The sequence below is a fragment of the Sinohyriopsis cumingii genome, chromosome 7, assembly GCF_028554795.1.
Source record: "Sinohyriopsis cumingii isolate HCF-2022 chromosome 7, ASM2855479v2, whole genome shotgun sequence".
NCBI classification, from domain to species: Eukaryota; Metazoa; Mollusca; class Bivalvia; order Unionida; family Unionidae; genus Sinohyriopsis; species Sinohyriopsis cumingii.
In genome coordinates, this window is record NC_142967.1 from 69,013,917 (window position 1) to 69,033,186 (window position 19,270).

Here is a 19,270-nt window from a genome sequence, read left to right on the forward strand (position 1 = left end):
TGCAATGGTGACTAACCATGAATGAACCTGACCACCATCTGAAAAAAAGATATTTAATCCAATCAATTTCTAAATTAATAGAGTGCATTTTAAAATTGACCCTTTTACATTAAGAGTATTTATGTATCATAAGCATAAAAGCTACTTAAGAACATCATCCAACTTTGACTGGTATCATCCTTTGTATCCATGGAAACTGATCACATGACTGAGTTTGAGATATTTTGATTTCAATGCTAATGTAAGCTGTACTAGGTCACTGCAACCTAAGGCTGACCTAGGCATTGTTATGACAACTTTCTTTCTGTTGTATAGTTGCAGCTGAAGTCATTAAACGTTCACACACTCTGGATGGAGTGACTTTGACAGTGAGACCACATGTTCTTGATGAAAAGATGGTGCTTCTGACAGGATTGACTGGTATATTATCAGAAGAAGCACTTTCAAATTTTATGGAAGCCAAATTAAATGAAGATGTACAGTCCATAACATTTAGTGATGATCAAGCCAAGGCTATTGTACAATTTGTGAATCCCTGTGGTATGTATTATTAAAGAAGACATGAAAAATATGTTGCTTTATTTTTGTTTTGTTTTCATTCAAAAGCAATATTTTTCAATAATAACTTTTTAGCTTATTTGATAAAGCTTTGTACTAATTAGAGTTGGTGAATTCTAGTTTAAAGTCTAAATGAATAGTTGCAAAATCAATCTATTAATTCCTATTTTCACTTGAAATGTTTTACTGAACATGTATCACTTGTCATTATGGGTTTGCTAATAAGATGGGTTGAATGTAAACAACTGGAATGACACTGGCACCACATAAACAATCAAAGGTCAAAACATAATATGATGTGATAATGTCCAGCCAGGAAAAATGTGCAGAAATCCAATCAATTATGTGGGACAAACAGGAAAGAATGCAAAATCCAAGACTGTACATACAGATTGTCAATTAATAGGACTTAAATGTATTTACTGCTTTTTGTTAAACATTTATAAAAAGTTTTATGTGGGTCAGTCAAGGTGTACCATAGGACACAGTAAAGCCTTTCCAAAATTAGAACTAGAAATGATGATGATCCTGTTGAAAGCCTTTTAATACAAATAACCACTCTTTTTGTGATTATGTAGTGACAGGTATTCAGAATGTGTCTGGTAAAAAGTTGCATAGGTTGGTATTTAAACAATCATTCTGGATCAAAACGCTAAACACTCTATCTCCAACAGGACCAAATTCTTATCATGAAGTGTTTTGAAATTTGAGCAGTGTGATATAAATTTATGCTTTGCCATTTATTTTTAACATGACATTTAAACTCAATATAGATTATATACTTAATTTGCAAGCTTGTTACCTATCAACAGTATTAGCACTTAAAGCTTACATAAATCCAGAAAGAGGTTATATATCCCATAATATCAAATTTTCACATATTCAGCCTAAAACAGAAAGAATTCTTTAGGAATCAGTATGAAATTATTCAAATTACTTTGATACTTTAGTACTCTTCATTGATGCAGTTTAAAAAAAAAATGTTTACATTAAGAAAGGGATGGGAAAACATTTTGTTATTTACTAATTTCAGTAAAGCTTGAAGCTACACGTATAATATTCTTAATACACGATCTGCATTAGATTCCAAAAAAGAAACCAACAATTGTCAATAAATTTCAGAATCTGTAAACATCTTTAAACATCATAAACTTATAACTCTGCCTATACAATAGTGAAATGCTTATTTACATGAATATGTAATCCTCTCTTTGTGTTAAATCAAGACTTCAATAAAGTCAAGGAGACATGCGCAAAACACAAACTTGGAGGAGTTCATGTAATGGTTTCCCGTGTACCTATATGCAGCTCTATCAGGGTCACTGGTCTTCCAAGTAAGATCTCTGAAGAAACACTTTTAAACTACTTTGAGAACAAGCGTCGCAGTGGTGGTGGCACAGTGGAGAGGGTGGAAATAGATCCCAATGATTCTGTCTGTCTGGTTTATTTCCAGGATCACCAAGGTATGCCAAATCTTTTAGCTAAGTCAGTTTTAGAAAATTAAAATTTGTGTGGGATGAGATTTATTCCAATATGTGCATGAACATATGATGTTCTCTAATATGGCTAATAAAAAATTTCTGCTGTAAAATCCATGATGTGATGTCAGATGTTTTAATTTTATTTTATACAAGTCTAGAACTAAATTGTTCAAGATGCTTATGTTGGAATGATTCTTAATCATAATGACTTAATGACTTTTGTAAAGAGCATGTATCACCACGTAATGACTTTTGTAAAGAGCATGTATCACCACATACAGACTTTTGTAAAGAGCATGTATCACCACATACAGACTTTTGTAAAGAGCATGTATCACCACATAATGACTTTTGTAAAGAGCATGCATCACCACGTAATGACTTTTGTAAAGAGCATGTATCACCACATAATGACTTTTGTAAAGAGCATGTATCACCATGTAATGACTTTTATAAAGAGCATGTATCACCACGTAATGACTTTTGTAAAGAGCATGCATCACCACATAATGACTTTTGTAAAGAGCACGTATCACCACATAATGACTTTTGTAAAGAGCATGCATCACCATGTAATGACTTTTGTAAAGAGCATGCATCACCACGTAAAGACTTTTGTAAAGAGCATGCATCACCACGTAATGATTTTGTAAAGAGCATGCATCACCAAGTAATGACTTTTGTAAAGAGCATGCATCACCACGTAATGACTTTTGTAAAGAGCATGCATCACCACGTAATGAATTCTGTAAAGAGCATGCATCACCACATAATGACTTTTTGTGAAGAGCATGCATCACCACGTAATGACTTTTTATAAAGAGCATGCATCATCACATAATGACTTTTGTAAAGAGCATGTATCACCATATAATGACTTTTGTAAAGAGCACTGATTTCAATGACTACTGTAGTAGTGTGTTAATGTGTGATTTGGATTTTGAATGTAGCTTTAACAATTTTTCAGTCATCGCTATGATGTCTGCACTGTCTCAGTTTATAGTGATGTCTAGTACTTGGGCATCAAAACAAACCACTTGCATAATGTAATTTATATTGTAGTGACTGCCCTCACTGCTAAAGCAGCCAGGGTCATTATTATTCCATTCTTGTCAGGAGACATTTGCACTTTCACACCTGGCTCTTGTCAGAGACACCTTGTGCAAAAAGAGTTCTGTGCTTCAATTATGGAGAAGAGATCAGACTGGTGTCACATTACCAATCATCACACCACTGTTAGTCTCCATCCCCCAGTAGACTTCCTTCCATTGTTTTATCTTTGAGGGCAAAAAGCAAGCTCCCATCATGATCAAAGGATACTGTTCCATAATTTCATTTACAAAAAGACAATATTGGCTGCAGCAAGCTTGGTCTTTCTCACTTGCTGTCCCACTTATTCAAGCACCAGTCACTCACTTTCTTCCCAAAAAGCAACCTCTCCTGGATCTTGATATGGCTTAACTTGAATAAAGTTGGCCCCCCTCTTTGACCTCATTAAAGCTGTTATCATACAAGATTTACTTCCTGATAGCACTGCCTTCAACTTGAAGAGCAAGTGAGCTGCATGTGCTGTCCATGGATCCAATCTACTTACCGAACTTCCTTTCAAACAGCTCTGAATGTACATATGACACAGGCTGGTTTCTTGTCTAAAAACAAGTCATTGTCTGTAGGGAATCAACAATAACTACTTGCCTTCTTTTAGAGGGCCTCAAGGGAGAATAGTCCTTGACTAATGAGTCACCCTCTATAAATAAAGCATTATTATTATTATTATTATTATTATTATTATTGTTGACCAATTTAGAGAGATACAAATCTTCATGACCCAGTACATGCTATCTGAAGTAAACTCTCAACATCATCAGTGGCCCCATTTATGACAGCACAACCTCAATCCAGGGCAAGACTCTGCAACTTTCTTGGATTCACAGAAAAATGTTGTACCTATAAGGCAATAACCATGTGTGAGATCCCACCGGGATTGCCACTACTTGAGTATGAATGCATTAGCTTCAGTTGTGATGCCTTGAGTGAATTTCTGGACAATATTATTCATCAGCCATCAAAATCCTAAAAATACAACATGTGACTTTAGTTTAAATTGGTTGTTAAAACAGCACATGAAACCACTTGGTTTGCTGTTAAAAGATGAATACACTTAAACCTTGTAAATGTGTCTGTCCAGAAGGATGTGGAGGCAAGTAAGCAAGACTGGGCTACAACATCAGTCATTCAACGAGTTGCCATGTGGACTAGCTATAGATGCCTTTGTCTATACAAAAAATAAATTTGTACTGCAGTAAGACTTTGATCCATATTTTGCAAAGTTGATGGTTTGTGAAAAAAATAAAAATGTGGAGCACTGAGTAGGGAAACTCAAGCACCCACCACTGCAGCACATTACAGTATCAATTAATATAGATCTTAATGAAGGAATTGCTGACTCAATAATCCCACATGGCACCTGGGCTGTGCATGCAATGCTGTGCATGGATATGTTGCAGTTTGCCCCTACTAGAAAGCTTTACAAGCATCATAATTTTGACTAATACACTCAGCATCAGCCATGTGACAACATCAGCCGTGTGACAGCATCAGCCATGTGACCAAATAGTATCACTTTAGCTACATGTCATGATTTGTCATCTCAAGCTGGAAAACATACGCAGTCGGACTGCTCTGGTGGCCTAGTGGTCAGAGCAAGCATCCGCCGCAGATGCGGGAGGTCATGGGTTCGATTCCTGGTCGAGTCATACCATAGACTTACAAAAATGGTACTAACAGCTACCTCGCTTGGCGCTCGGCATTAAAAGGTTAGTGTTAGGACTGGTCTGCCTGGTGTCAGGATAATGTGACTGGTGGGACATCATACTACATGTCCGCAGGATGATGCCCAAGTGCTAGACATCACTATAAACTGTCACACTGCAAGACATCGTAGCGATATGACTGAAAAATTTTTAAGCTACGTTAAAAATCCAAATCACATGCACATACACACACACTCATATGCAGTAGACAGATGATGTTGACTACATCCCCTTATATGTGCAGGCTCTGGTGGCATCCACACCTATCAGCTAACATGTTATTTAAGTTCATAAACCATTTCTAAAAGATTTCCTGTAACTTGGTAGCAGTAAAATCTTTTGTACAGAATTAAAACTTAAGTAATTTTTCTGCATAGTGTCTTTTATGTGATGTTTGTTTACTGGCAACAGGTTATGAATCAGCTGGAAGCATAAACATGACTGGACCATGCCTGCAGAAGCTTATCTTCTACACACCATACTGAGTTATTGATCCTGTACCATTCATTGAACAAACTGTTTGCCTTTACATGTATTATGATATGTATTCCACAGGATGCAGAATGATAATTTTGCCATTGTTGCATAAATTCCAATTATCATGAATTTGATAATTGATGTTAAAATTAGTTTCTTTCAAACCATTTTGAAAAAATATACTTATTTTTCTTGTTATGACTAGTTTTTAATGTTAGGTTCATTCTCGCAATTCATTGTTTTGTCTGTATTCCACATGTTAATGATGGCTTGAAAATCTCTTTACAGTTGTTGGGGAAGTATGCAAGAGAACTCATGTGATTGAAAAGACTCAGGTTGAAGTCTACCCTTACCAAAGTTGTCTGGGAAAGTCTAGAGGGGGAAAAAGAAAGGAGTTTCCACCTGCTCCAGTGACATTGACTGATTTTGATCCAGACAAGATGAAATTCCTGATGAAAAACTCTTTTTTTCGCAAGAAGCTGGAAAATGACCTGGCCAAGTTCTATTCCAAAGTTATATGGCAAACCAAACAATCAGACAATGTTCTTCTAGAATGCACTTTAACTTCTGACATTGAGGATTACTTGTTGTTAGCAGAGTCGTGGCAAGATAAGTGTCTTGACTGTTTCAACAGTTTTTTGAAGGCCTTGCAATCCAGGGTGTTTCAATCAAATGCCCAGGAATGGGGTGTAATGTTAGAAAGACTTAAGAGGCTGAATTTGTCGGATCAAGACAAAGTAGAAGTATTTTTGGAAGAAACCAACTATACTGTGACATTGGTTGGAGACAACAATGTCATGCCAGCATTCATCAAACAAGCGGAGGATGCTTTTGCTGTCAAGTTAGTTACAAAGAAATTTTCTTTGAAGAAATGGCAATTGCAGTATCTACTTGCAGTTTCATTTATGGATGAGATCAAAAACAGTGACTGGAATGTGGTTGTCGAGATCCATGAAAACGAGGTCGAACTTACAGGTGGTGAGAGTAATGTGAGTGAAGCAGCCATACAGATGCATGCCAAATTAAGTAATGTCATTACAACAAAACACGTTCTTTTACCTGATACTCTGAACCTTCTACAGAAAGAAAATATCAGAGCTGAAGTTGCTGAAAAGTTAAAGGCATCAAAACTGCGAAATTATCCATGGGAAGTGAGGGATGGTCATCTGCATTTGTATGCAAACACAGAAGAGGAAACTAGTGTTATGAAAGAGGTGATGGAATCAATGATTTCAAAATTCTCTATTGAACTTGACAAAGATATCCACAACATTTTTTATGACCCTGACTGGAGAAAACTGAAAGAAAGAATGTACTTGCAGTATCCTGATAGAATTCTCATCTCTGATGAGAATTTTCCAGGGAAGGTTACAGTGTTTTCAGTGTCCAACATTATTGCAAATATAAAAGAAGAACTAGAAAGATTTTTTGCTGAACATGCCCTACACAGTAAAGCCCTCAAACTTGAGAAAGGAGTTGTCCGTTTTATCCAAAGTCATGCCAAAGCTGAAATCGATCAATTTGTTCAAGAATCATCCAAAGGAAAAACATTAAAAATCAACTTTGAATCTTTATCCACAATCACAATCACTGGAACAGAAGCAAATGTAAAAGCTGGGAAACAGATGATTATGAATCTGGAGAAGCAGATTAAAAAGCAACAGCATACCTTCAGAAAGCAAGGTATAGTGCTTTACATTGGGACACCCAAAGGGGAAGAGTGTATAAAAAAGGCAGAGGAGGAAGCAAAATCTGTGATAGAATTAAAAGGCATTCAGAAACAAAGAGGAGAAGAGATTGTTACAGGTAAAGCAGGTAGAGGATGGTCTCAAAAACGACAACATTTCCGTCAGTTGACAAAGTGTGCCACAGGAAAGCTATCCTGTGGAGTGAAGATCAAAGTCTTTGGTGGAGACATTACAGAGCTAAATGTTGATGTGATGGTCAATGCAGCCAATTCCAAACTTGAACATGGGGCTGGTGTGGCTGCAGCCTTTGTTCGAAGAGGTAACTCTTATTGATCATTTAAAACTATTATGTCCACAAGTGACATTTATATTATCAAGCTGAAATAACTTATTTAAGATCTGTGACGTGAAACCCTCTTATAATGAATACAGATTACCCAAGATTTTTCATATTTCACTTAGCAGAGAATGTAAATGAGATTAAGAATAAATGTGTGGGGTATTTTATGAAAATTCTGTACACAAATTCAATATGTATGAAGAAACTTCATTAGTCCCAATAGTTGTTTTAAATAAATGGTTTGGTTTGGGTTGATGTTTTACAACATAGATACACATGTAGGTCACATTAGGGCTGAGTAAAATTTAAGTAAAGTGCCTTGCCCATTACCATACCATTGTGATTGGTCCTTGGTAAAATTCGAACCTGCATACCCTTCTGTCATGAACCTGACATGCTAGCCACTGCACCACCACCATTTCTGCCAACTTTTCTTGTGAATCTTATGATGTGCCAGAAGCCGCATCCATCAGGCCAATTGTACATGAGCTAAAAGTTATCTGGCTTCATTGTAGCAGTCAGAGATTTGTGCCAAATGACGTACGCACCTCAGTTACTACAGTAAAACCTGTCTTGAGAGACCACTGCTATGAGAGACCACCTGTCTTGAGAGACCAGGTTCTCCATGTACAAATTTAGAGATTATATAGTGCTATAACCTGTTATGTGAGACCACCTGTCATGAGAGACCGTTATGTTTTGGCAGAAGGGGTGGTCTTTCAAGACAGGTTCCACTGTACTACAAGATATGCTGAGTGGCACACTCTGTTCTTGAGAGACCTCGAAAACCATCTTCAAAAATTTCGGAGGTTATTCAGTGTTAAAACATGTTGGAGGAATTTTTTGTCTTGAGGAAGTAGACATCTATATTTCAAACATTTCTTCCTTTTGTTCACAGACAAGGTCTTCTATCAGTTCTACAAAACTGAAGGTCACTTTGGAAAATTCAGGGTTGCAGTGGTTATTTAAGCTGATACTTCATGCATATTGCTGTATAATTTCTGCTTGGGTCGGATACATGCAGGAAAGTTTTATTTTATAGTCATTGTGTCCTTGAAAGTGCCATTTCAGTGACTTTACCACTAAAAGGCATCTCTTGGACCTTCGTTGTGTGTAAATGTATAACACATATTTATATTGTAGTGCCCACTTCATATTGAAAATAATGTTTCTCTATCATTATCTGTGCAGGCTGCACATTTTAGTTTAGTAGCCTGATAACATCCATGCCTTCAGTTCATGAAGGAGGAAGTATGACTGATTACACTGTAAAATATTGTCTGCTCTCATCATCTATATTAATAATTTCCTGTTGGATGAGTATCACAATTCAGAGGACCCACTGGCAAAAAGCAATCAGGTATCCCTTTAGTAGCAGCTACAGTCCCAGCTCCGCCTTTTCCACTTTAAGCTCACAAACCATTATTGGATAGACTAATAAGTATGATAACTCATGGGTTCGATGGTCAGTCATATGTACTATCTACATATGAGAAATCCCAAGATCAAGTCATCTCAGATACTTGCTTGCATAATGCATGTAGGGACTGATTCTGTGGATCAAATATCCCATAAACCATTACAGGATAAATAACTGGACATCATGAAAGATCTAAACCACACTCAATCTAACCCTTAAAATATAAGGAGGGAATTTGTTTGTCCAGTATGCCTCCCTAACAGCAGAACACAGGCACTCTCATGGATCAGCATACCCACTATAGTGCCAAAAGACACTCAGGGCACTCTATGCCCAGTTTAATGTACCCATGTCATAAGGAACATGTCACACTTAGGGAGGATGCAGTGGTGAAGCAACTTCCTGAGCAGCCCATGCAACTGGGGGGTGCAGGAAGACCCGGGGGGGAAGTGGGGCAAAATTCCAATCAGCTGTTTCAATTGGGAGGAGGCCTCAGAATTACATGTTGTGCAGGATAGAATTTCTTGCCATGCCAGGCTTAGTGATTTTGTTGATTGTCTGAAAGTTACCATATCCCATTCAGAATGAATTATTTGTGTGGGTGGCCACCACTTAAGACAAACTTCACCAGCACCATCTCAGATTGTACAAAAGGCATCAGCATCACCTAATGTAGTATGCTCACAAGTTCCATCATTTTTGCCTGACCTAAATATGTCAAGACAAGTTTCTGCATTTTGGGAATTGGTCAAAGAAGTCTTTCATTTGTTACCATCAGAGTTGGTCCTCCTTCTCCATCAACAGCTTGGTCCAGATTTCCATATCTGTTGACTTGTTAATGAACTGCTGGTACAGTATGGTCAAGTTGCTGACCTACTGGATCATTTACATGGACAATTGCAGGACTCTAGTGTCAATAGATAATTCTTTTTAGTGATGCCTTTCATGAAAGTTTAGTAGGAGTTTCTAGAAAAGACCAACACCAGTATTTCACACAAACACCCCAGCATTAGATAGATACACTGCATGCCTGGGAATGTCAAATCTCCCATCAGTACAGAAGAACTGGAAGTCCTTAAACAACAAACAACATTTGGTCCAGAATGTAATTGCAGTAGGCTCCATGTTTGAATTTTAGTCTTGAGTGCATGCAAAATCAGAAAACAGTTTATCTTCTCCCACCAGACATATAGGAGTCAATCTCTCAAATGGCATGGATACTAAAGAGTGATGCACAGCACATGCTGGCCAATATTGTCTTAACAGCAGCAACAAATTTTCAACTTACAGAAAGAGCTGCAGTGTTCTCCACTTCCACTCTTTAAAGGACCACCACAAACACCAAGCATAGATCACAGCCATTCTCTTCTAAACTCCTTTTCAACAGCCAAGTGGATGATAAAGAAAAGAAACAACTTTCCTACAGACACAGCCTCAGAGACAAAGGTGATATTTTTAGAGAAATAATCAAATCTATAGAAAAGACATCCCTAGGCCAATTGGAGAAATACTTTTTCTAGTAATTTGTTTTCTCCATAATGCTTACCCAATCCTAATATAGATACAACTTCCAAGCTTTATTGCAGCTACATCTTACTTGAAGAGCATTATTCCTTTTCAATAGTAACTGAGGCACACGATGGATTTGACACCAACCCCTATATCTAAGGGAGATCACTCTGTCTGATTAACATATGGTAATCAGACAACATTTTGCTCCCATAGCTAACAATTTTAACTGGTTATTGTTTGATAGAAGCATACACAAGTGAAGCAAATTTTAACATATTTGTTTTACTGGCTAAATACGTATTCATCACCGCAATAACACACAACCCCTTGGAGCAATCTTAAATTGCTCCACATAATCATCAGAATAATTGTTCCTTTAAAATTAAAATTGTGCTTTTGAACGTTAACTTAGTAAAATACATTTTGCATTTTCAAGGTATATGGTAAACATTTAATGTAAATTGGATATAACACTTGGACCTTGTAAGGATATAAAATTGTTTTATCTTGTATGATGCAAATTACATAGATGTCAATCTTCTTAATTGCTCTTGTGCAATTAATACTGGCATCCTTCCATCATAATGACTGACATCAAGCTGGCATTCTGACTGGTCTGCATTTGGTTTGAGTATGCTATGTGATAGTTGATTGATATGCATGTGGACTGAGGGGTTACTTTGTGCTCTAAGTTTAAATATCTTATAATTAGTTCATGATGTTTGGATCAACCTTTCTTCTTCCCTTTCCTGCTTTCATATTGTTTGTTTTTCAGGAGGAAGTGAAATCCAGGAAGAATGTACAGAATATGTGAAGAAAAATGGAGTTCTATCAGATGGTGATGTTTATACTGGCTCCTCGGGTACTTTGAAGTGTAAAGCCCTTGTCCATGCTGTTGGCCCCGAATGGAAGGATGGTGAAAGTGGTGAAACAAAACTCCTCATCAAAGCCATTAGCAACTGCATGCAGGAGGTACGAAAGTTAAAAGCTGAATCAATTGTTTTCCCTGCAGTGTGTGCTGGAATTTTTGGCTTTTCTCCAGAGAAAGCCTGTACTACCATAGTGGACACCATATGCAACTTCTTTGAAGAGCAGAAAGGGAATGCTGGAATGAGGGAAGTGTACCTTTGTGACATCAACAGGGACTGTGTTTTCTGCTTCATGCAGGCCTTGGAGAAGAAACTGGGGAAGGACAAAATAAAAGGTATTCCTTTTCAGCTTTGTACCAAAAGGCAAGTTTTACTCTAGGCTTAACTGGGATAATTTATGGAATGGACAAAGTACAAGGTTATAGAAAAAAATCTGTGCTGTCAAGAGAAGTTATATGTGTGTGTGTGTGTGTGAGTCTTATTGTGCTTTGATGCATGGTAAAATATCATGTCTCAACCTAATGCATTTGTCCAGCATCAAAGATTACTGATGCTATGTTATTTTTTAAAAATTGTGCTCAATGTCTCGATAAGTTAGATTTTTTGAGAACTTTTTTGTTTTAGGATGCAGTCATCTTAATGGTTGTTTATAATAGAAACAGTACATATATGACCCTTATGTAAATATTCCTAACTTTAATTTCATATAGCCAAAGTTAGATGATTGAGTTGTTTTTTTTAAAATTATATCTGTATAAATCATCTGGTCAGTAACACTGTATTTAGTCACAAAAAGGTACTGCTGACCTGGAATAGCAACATAGTAATATATTTCAGGTATAACACATAGACCTGGAAAAGCAGCATAGTAACATATTTCAGGTATTACACATAGACCTGGAATAGCAACATAGTAATATATTTCAGGTATTACACATAGACCTGGAATAGCAGCATAGTAATATATTTCAGGTATTACACAAAAACCTGGAAAAGCAGCATAGTAATATATTTCAGGTATTACACATAGACCTGGAATAACAGCATAGTAATATATTTCAGGTAGTACACATAGACCTGGAATAGCAACATAGTAATATATTTCAGGTAGTACACATAGACCTGGAATAACAGCATAGTAATATATTTCAGGTATTACACATAGACCTGGAATAGCAATATAGTAATATATTTCAGGTATTCCACATAGACCTGGAATAGCAATATAGTAATATATTTCAGGTATTCCACATAGACCTGGAATAGCAATATAGTAATATATTTCAGGTAGTACACATAGACCTGGAATAGCAACATAGTAATATATTTCAGGTATTACACATAGACCTGGAATAGCAATATAGTAATATATTTCAGGTATTACACATAGACCTGGAATAACAGCATAGTAATATGTTTCAGGTATTACACATAGACCTGGAATAGCAACATAGTAATATATTTCAGGTATTACACATAGACCTGGAATAACAGAATAGTAATATATTTCAGGTATTACACATAGACCTGGAATAGCAATATAGTAATATATTTCAGGTATTCCACATAGACCTGGAATAGCAATATAGTAATATATTTCAGGTATTCCACATAGACCTGGAATAGCAATATAGTAATATATTTCAGGTAGTACACATAGACCTGGAATAGCAATATAGTAATATATTTCAGGTAGTACACATAGACCTGGAATAGCAATGTAGTAATATATTTCAGGTATTACACATAGACCTGGAATAGCAATATAGTAATATATTTCAGGTATTACACATAGACCTGGAATAGCAGCATAGTAATATATTTCAGGTATTCCACATAGACCTGGAATAGCAATATAGTAATTTATTTCAGGTATTCCACATAGACCTGGAATAGCAATATAGTAATATATTTCACGTATTCCACATAGACCTGGAATAGCAATATAGTAATATATTTTAGGTATTCCACAAAGACCTGGAATAGCAACATAGTAATATATCTCAGGTATTCCACATAGACCTGGAATAGCAACATAGTAATATATTTCAGTTTCAGGTATTACACATAGACCTGGAAAAGCAGCATAGTAATATATTTCAGGTATTACACATAGACCTGGAATAGCAACATAGTAATATATTTCAGGTAGTACACATAGACCTGAAATAGCAACATAGTAATATATTTCAGGTATTCCACATAGACCTGGAATAGCAACATAGTAATATATTTCAGGTAGTACACATAGACCTGGAATAGCAACATAGTAATATATTTCAGGTATTACACATAGACCTGGAATAACAGCATAGTAATATATTTCAGGTATTACACATAGACCTGGAATAGCAACATAGTAATATATTTCAAGTATTACACATAGACCTGGAATAACAGCATAGTAATATATTTCAGGCATTACACATAGACCTGGAATAGCAATATAGTAATATATTTCAGGTATTCCACATAGACCTGGAATAGCAATATAGTAATATATTTCAGGTATTACACATAGACCTGGAATAGCAATATAGTAATATATTTCAGGTATTCCACATAGACCTGGAATAGCAATATAGTAATATATTTCAGGTATTACACATAGACCTGGAATAGCAGCATAATAATATATTTCAGGTATTACACATAGACCTGGAATAGCAGCATAACAATATATTTCAGGTATTACACATAGAAAGAAAAACAATTCTGAGTAAATATTATGTATGTTTTAACTGAGATATACATGTTTAGAACATTGGTAATACTCTACTATTGCATATCTTTCCTTTTCAGGGACTCGATTAGTCCATCATCCAAGCTATATATTATACATGATTCCTCCATAGATTTAGTATTGAAAGGTTTTAGAACTGAAAAGAACAAAATCCCATTCTGACTTCTGCATCAAAATAATACCGTCTTTTCCTTGAACAACATACATGTTAGATATGTGCAATATCACTTGTAAAAAATTTCATTTGTCGGGTTTAAGCATAATTTTGTCATTCCACATATTTTCCTTTTTATTGAGTTGTAGTCTCCTCCCTCTTTGCTATAACTGGGCTTTATTCTTTGAAATGTTTTGTAGAGGTTTTTCCATCTTACATGGTAAGCAGTGCTTTAATTAATTGTATTCCCCACCAGTGTTCTGGTGTTAGGTTAAATATCTTCTACCCAATTGTATTATTTGAAATGAGGTGGGGGGGGGGCATAAGAAGGCCCAATGGGAATCGTCACACTCACCCCACCTACTTTACAGGCAGTTATCCAATCTGTTATCTTTGGTCTGGTGAAGTGTGGGACTTGGTTGAAAGTCACTGCATATATGAGGAGGGAAAGGAAAAACGCATTTCTTCCTCCTCATCTTTTCTCAGATGATCTCGTCTGTTCCCAAGATGGATCTTGATCTTTTCCTCTCTTGGGGAAGAATAATGCACCTGTGGGACAGGAATGCTCTGAAAGTTCTGTTCACTGATCAGTGGGGTCACATTATCAGTCTATGGACAGGTATTGGGTTTATATCCCCCAATGTTTCTATGCTACCGGTTGATTCTGATGGAGAGAGGGAATTAACAAGTACTCACCAGGCTAGGGAGTTGGATCACATCAGCATCCTTCCTTATCTCATGTGTATGCACATCCTTTTCTGGGAAGTGAGTCTTCCTTCTCCTTCAAAGGAATGCATATGTCCCTCCCTTGGTGTCAGCATAAGGCAGACATTCAAGGTTATGGACCTGTTTTGTCTCCTTCAGCCATGGCCAGTGAACAGGTCCAGTACTGCAGATAGTCTCCTCTGGACAATCTAGAAGGAATGAAAACGTTCTTGCTCACCTTGAAAGTCCACTAGTAAAGTCACCCCATCACCCTGAACATGTAAAACTGAGGTTACTCACTGACAATACCAGTGACCAAGGAAGGAATTGTTTTTCATGTAGATTGGATGAGGGAGTGTTAGTCCCAGAAAAGAAAATCAACAGCAGGTAAGTATGAAATAACAGTGGTAGGTTGCTGGACTATTATACAAGAGTTTCTGCAATGGTCCAACACCCACCCAGGCCATCCTGTGTCTGCATCCTTGGGGTACTGTCAGTGGGAAAGACATCTAGCTAATTTTGACTGCAGTATATAGTCAATAAAAAGTTGAAAATATTGTGAAGCCCCAATCAGTCAATCGATGAAAATGTGAATTTTCTTTCCACCAGAGTTAGCAGTGCAGTTGGCATAGAAAAACACATCAAATATTTAAATCCATGTGAAAGTAGCTTTCTTTAAAGTCAATTAATGATAAAACACTTATTTTTGTTGACAAAATGTGGATACTTTGACAGTTAATAGACTGTTCAATGCAACAAGGGGTTGGTGACAAGTAAGCAAGAAAACTACAAGAAGACCTGACTCGTCAGAGAATTTTCCATTGGACATACACTAGACTCTAGCGATATCTTTGCCTACACTACAAACAGTAGTGCTGCATACTGTACAATGCCTACACTGCAAACAGGAGTGCTATGTAGAGACAATGCAATATCTGCCTACACCACAAACAGTAGTGCTACATACAGTACAATGCCTACACTGCAAACAGGAGTGCTATGTACATGTACAGTACAATGCCTTCACTGCAAACAGGAGTGCTAAAAAATGTACAGTGCCTACACTGCAAACAGGAGTGCTATATACAGTACAATGCCTACACTGCAAATAGGAGTGCTATGTACAGTACAATGCCTACATGGCAAACAAGAGTGCTACAAAACATACAGTCCCTACACTGCAAATAGGAGTGCTATATACAGTACAATGCCTACACTGCAAACAGGAGTGCTTTGTACAGTACAATGCCAACACTGCAAACAGGAGTGCTACGTAGAGTGCAATGCCTACACTGCAAACAGGAGTGCTATGTACAGTACAATATGGACCTACCAACTTAGAACAGACTTATCAACTACTAAGTCTCATCAAGTACAACTTTATCGGGGCCCCGAGTGGCCAAGTGGTCTAAAGCGCTCTCTGTTACGGATCACTACCATCTCACCTCTGTCTGCGTGGGTTCGAGTCTAGGATTCGGCCAATGTGGGTATGTGAGAAAGCTTGCCAGTGGCTTCTTGTGGGTCTGTGGTTCTTCCCGGGGTTTTCCCGGGTTCTTCCTCCACCATTAATACTGGCCACCATGCATAGCCTATCGTGTGCTGAAAAAATGGCGTTAAATCCCACAACAACAACAACAACTACAGTACAATATGTACACTGCAAACAGGAACACTACAGTACAATGCAAAGTTAAAAATTTCATCAAGAGTCCATATTTCTCTGTACTACATGTCACATATTTCTCAGTATTTATATGTCCCTTTATTCATCAAGAGTCCATATTTTTTCTGTATCACATGTCACATATTTCTCAGCATTTCCCTTTTTTCAGTCCATATTTCTCTGTATTACATGTCACATATTTCTCAGTATTTATATGTCCCTTTATTCATCAAGAGTCCATATTTTTTCTGTATCACATGTCACATATTTGTCAGTACGTTGTATTTCCCTTTTTTCATCAAGAGTCATATTTCTCTGTATTACATGTCACATATTTCTCATTATTTCCTTTTTTTTTATCAAGAGTCCATATTTTTCAGTATTTATTTGTCACTGTTTTTCATCAAGAGTCCATATTTTTCAGTAGTAGTGGAACTGCAACCTGAGTTTAGGAGTATTCCAAATCAAAGTGATACTGCAATTGGCTTGGAAGGTGGCTCCGATGCAAGAAGAACTAGGGTCTCAACATATCTTATGTTTGGAAAAACTCAAGTCAGGATTGTCAAAGCAGTTCTTGCTAAGGAATATGTAAGTTTCTCCAGTTATATAAGTGTTATTTAATTTCTTTTTTTAAACTGCACAGACCCAGATCTGCCATTACATAAGCCACTGGGAGATTTGAGTCTGTGTAGTGTGTCAGGAATACTCAGCTGAACTAACAACACAGACCCTGATCTGCAAAGTACATGTACATTATCCAATCGCAAAAAATCAGGGTATGTTGTTTGCAGTTAAGCTTGTCTTACAAGTAGGTGTATACAATACATTCTTTTTAGTTTTTTTATTCTTTTTACACCTTTATAGACAGTTAACAAAATGGATTACACATAGCTATGGTATAGTCCAATGATGGCTTTCTGATGTATTTATATGTTATAAGAAATGTTCAGGACATGCTGTCTGTGCAAATCCTCTTGACTATTAAGTTTACATGTAATACTTTTTAGGCACTATGGAATCACAAGTCAATCTGAGTTACTTAATCACTTTTTTTAGGTATTAATAAAGAAATACAAGACATGAGATAAATATATCTTGCTCTCTATCTCAGGTCAGATAATTTTCATTGCATGTAATTTGATTTAGGAGATAACATAAAATAGATGCATATTAGATTAGTGTATTTTATTATATACAGTATATAACTTTATGTGGAATATATTGTACTATTACAGTCCTCATGTAGATATTCTAATTAGTCTATAAATACCCTCTCCATTACATCTTAAAAATTAATAATTGTGAATGTTATTTATGGTCTTTGTAACAATTTATAGAGATGTCCATAGTTTCTCTATATTTCTCTGTCATATCAGTTTGTATTGACCTTGACATCTCATGCATACAGCTGCAGCTCAGCCTCTGCATCATATTTTCTACCCCAAAGCACAATTTTGGGTAAGATGATTATTACACTAAATAAATAAAAATCAACAGAGATAAGAATTACACAATCAAGAGCAGAATTTGTTTTGAACAGCTGTTATTGGTAATACTTTGTGAAAAGGAATCAATTTACATAGTGTAGAAAACTACCAAATGTATGACCACATCTTCTACTAGTCTACATCAATTTACATAGTGTAGAAAACTACCAAATATATGGGCACATCTTCTACTAGTCTACATCAATTTACAAAGCGTAGAAAACTACCAAATGTATGACCACATCTTCTACTAGTCTACATCAATTTACAAAGCGTAGAAAACTACCAAATGTATGACCACATCTTCTACTAGTCTACATCAATTTACATAGTGTAGAAAACTACCAAATATATGGGCACATCTTCTACTAGTCTACATCAATTTACAAAGCGTAGAAAACTACCAAATATATGGGCACATCTTCTGCTAGTCTACATCAGTTTACATAGCATAGAAAACTACCAAATATATGGGCACATCTTCTACTAGTCTACATCAATTTACAAAGCGTAGAAAACTACCAAATATATGGGCACATCTTCTACTAGTCTACATCAATTTACAAAGCGTAGAAAACTACCAAATATATGGGCACATCTTCTACTAGTCTACATCAGTTTACATAGCATAGAAAACTACCAAATGTATGACCACATCTTCTACTAGTCTACATCAATTTACAAAGCGTAGAAAACTACCAAATATATGGGCACATCTTCTACTAGTCTACATCAATTTACAAAGCGTAGAAAACTACCAAATATATGGGCACATCTTCTACTAGTCTACATCAATTTACAAAGCATAGAAAACTACCAAATATATGGGCACATCTTCTACTAGTCTACATCAATTTACATAGTGTAGAAAACTACCAAATATATGGGCACATCTTCTACTAGTCTACATCAGTTTACATAGCGTAGAAAACTACCAAATGTATGACCACATCTTCTACTAGTCTACATCAATTTACATAGCATAGAAAACTACCAAATATATGGGCACATCTTCTACTAGTCTACATCAGTTTACATAGCGTAGAAAACTACCAAATGTATGACCACATCTTCTACTAGTCTACATCAATTTACAAAGCGTAGAAAACTACCAAATATATGGGCACATCTTCTACTAGTCTACATCAATTTACATAGTGTAGAAAACTACCAAATGTATGACCACATCTTCTACTAGTCTACATCAATTTACATAGTGTAGAAAACTACCAAATATATGGGCACATCTACTAGTCTACATCAATTTACAAAGCGTAGAAAACTACCAAATATATGGGCACATCTTCTACTAGTCTACATCAATTTACATAGCGTAGAAAACTACCAAATATATGGGCAT

At 36.3% G+C, this 19,270-nt stretch overlaps 1 protein-coding gene across 1 annotated transcript in view; it reads left to right on the top strand.

Annotated features, from left to right (window-relative positions):
* The first annotated feature begins 1,840 nt into the window (after positions 1-1,840).
* Positions 1,841-19,270, top strand: part of LOC149795463 (protein mono-ADP-ribosyltransferase PARP14-like) — a 94,328-nt gene continuing 76,898 nt past the window's right edge. Inside the window, exons 1-4 of the mRNA XM_089963805.1 lie at positions 1,841-2,021; positions 5,618-7,336; positions 11,065-11,493; positions 16,851-17,011. Of these exons, the coding sequence (XP_089819931.1) occupies positions 1,841-2,021; positions 5,618-7,336; positions 11,065-11,493; positions 16,851-17,011 (2,490 nt within the window). The remainder of the gene's footprint in view (positions 2,022-5,617; positions 7,337-11,064; positions 11,494-16,850; positions 17,012-19,270) is intronic.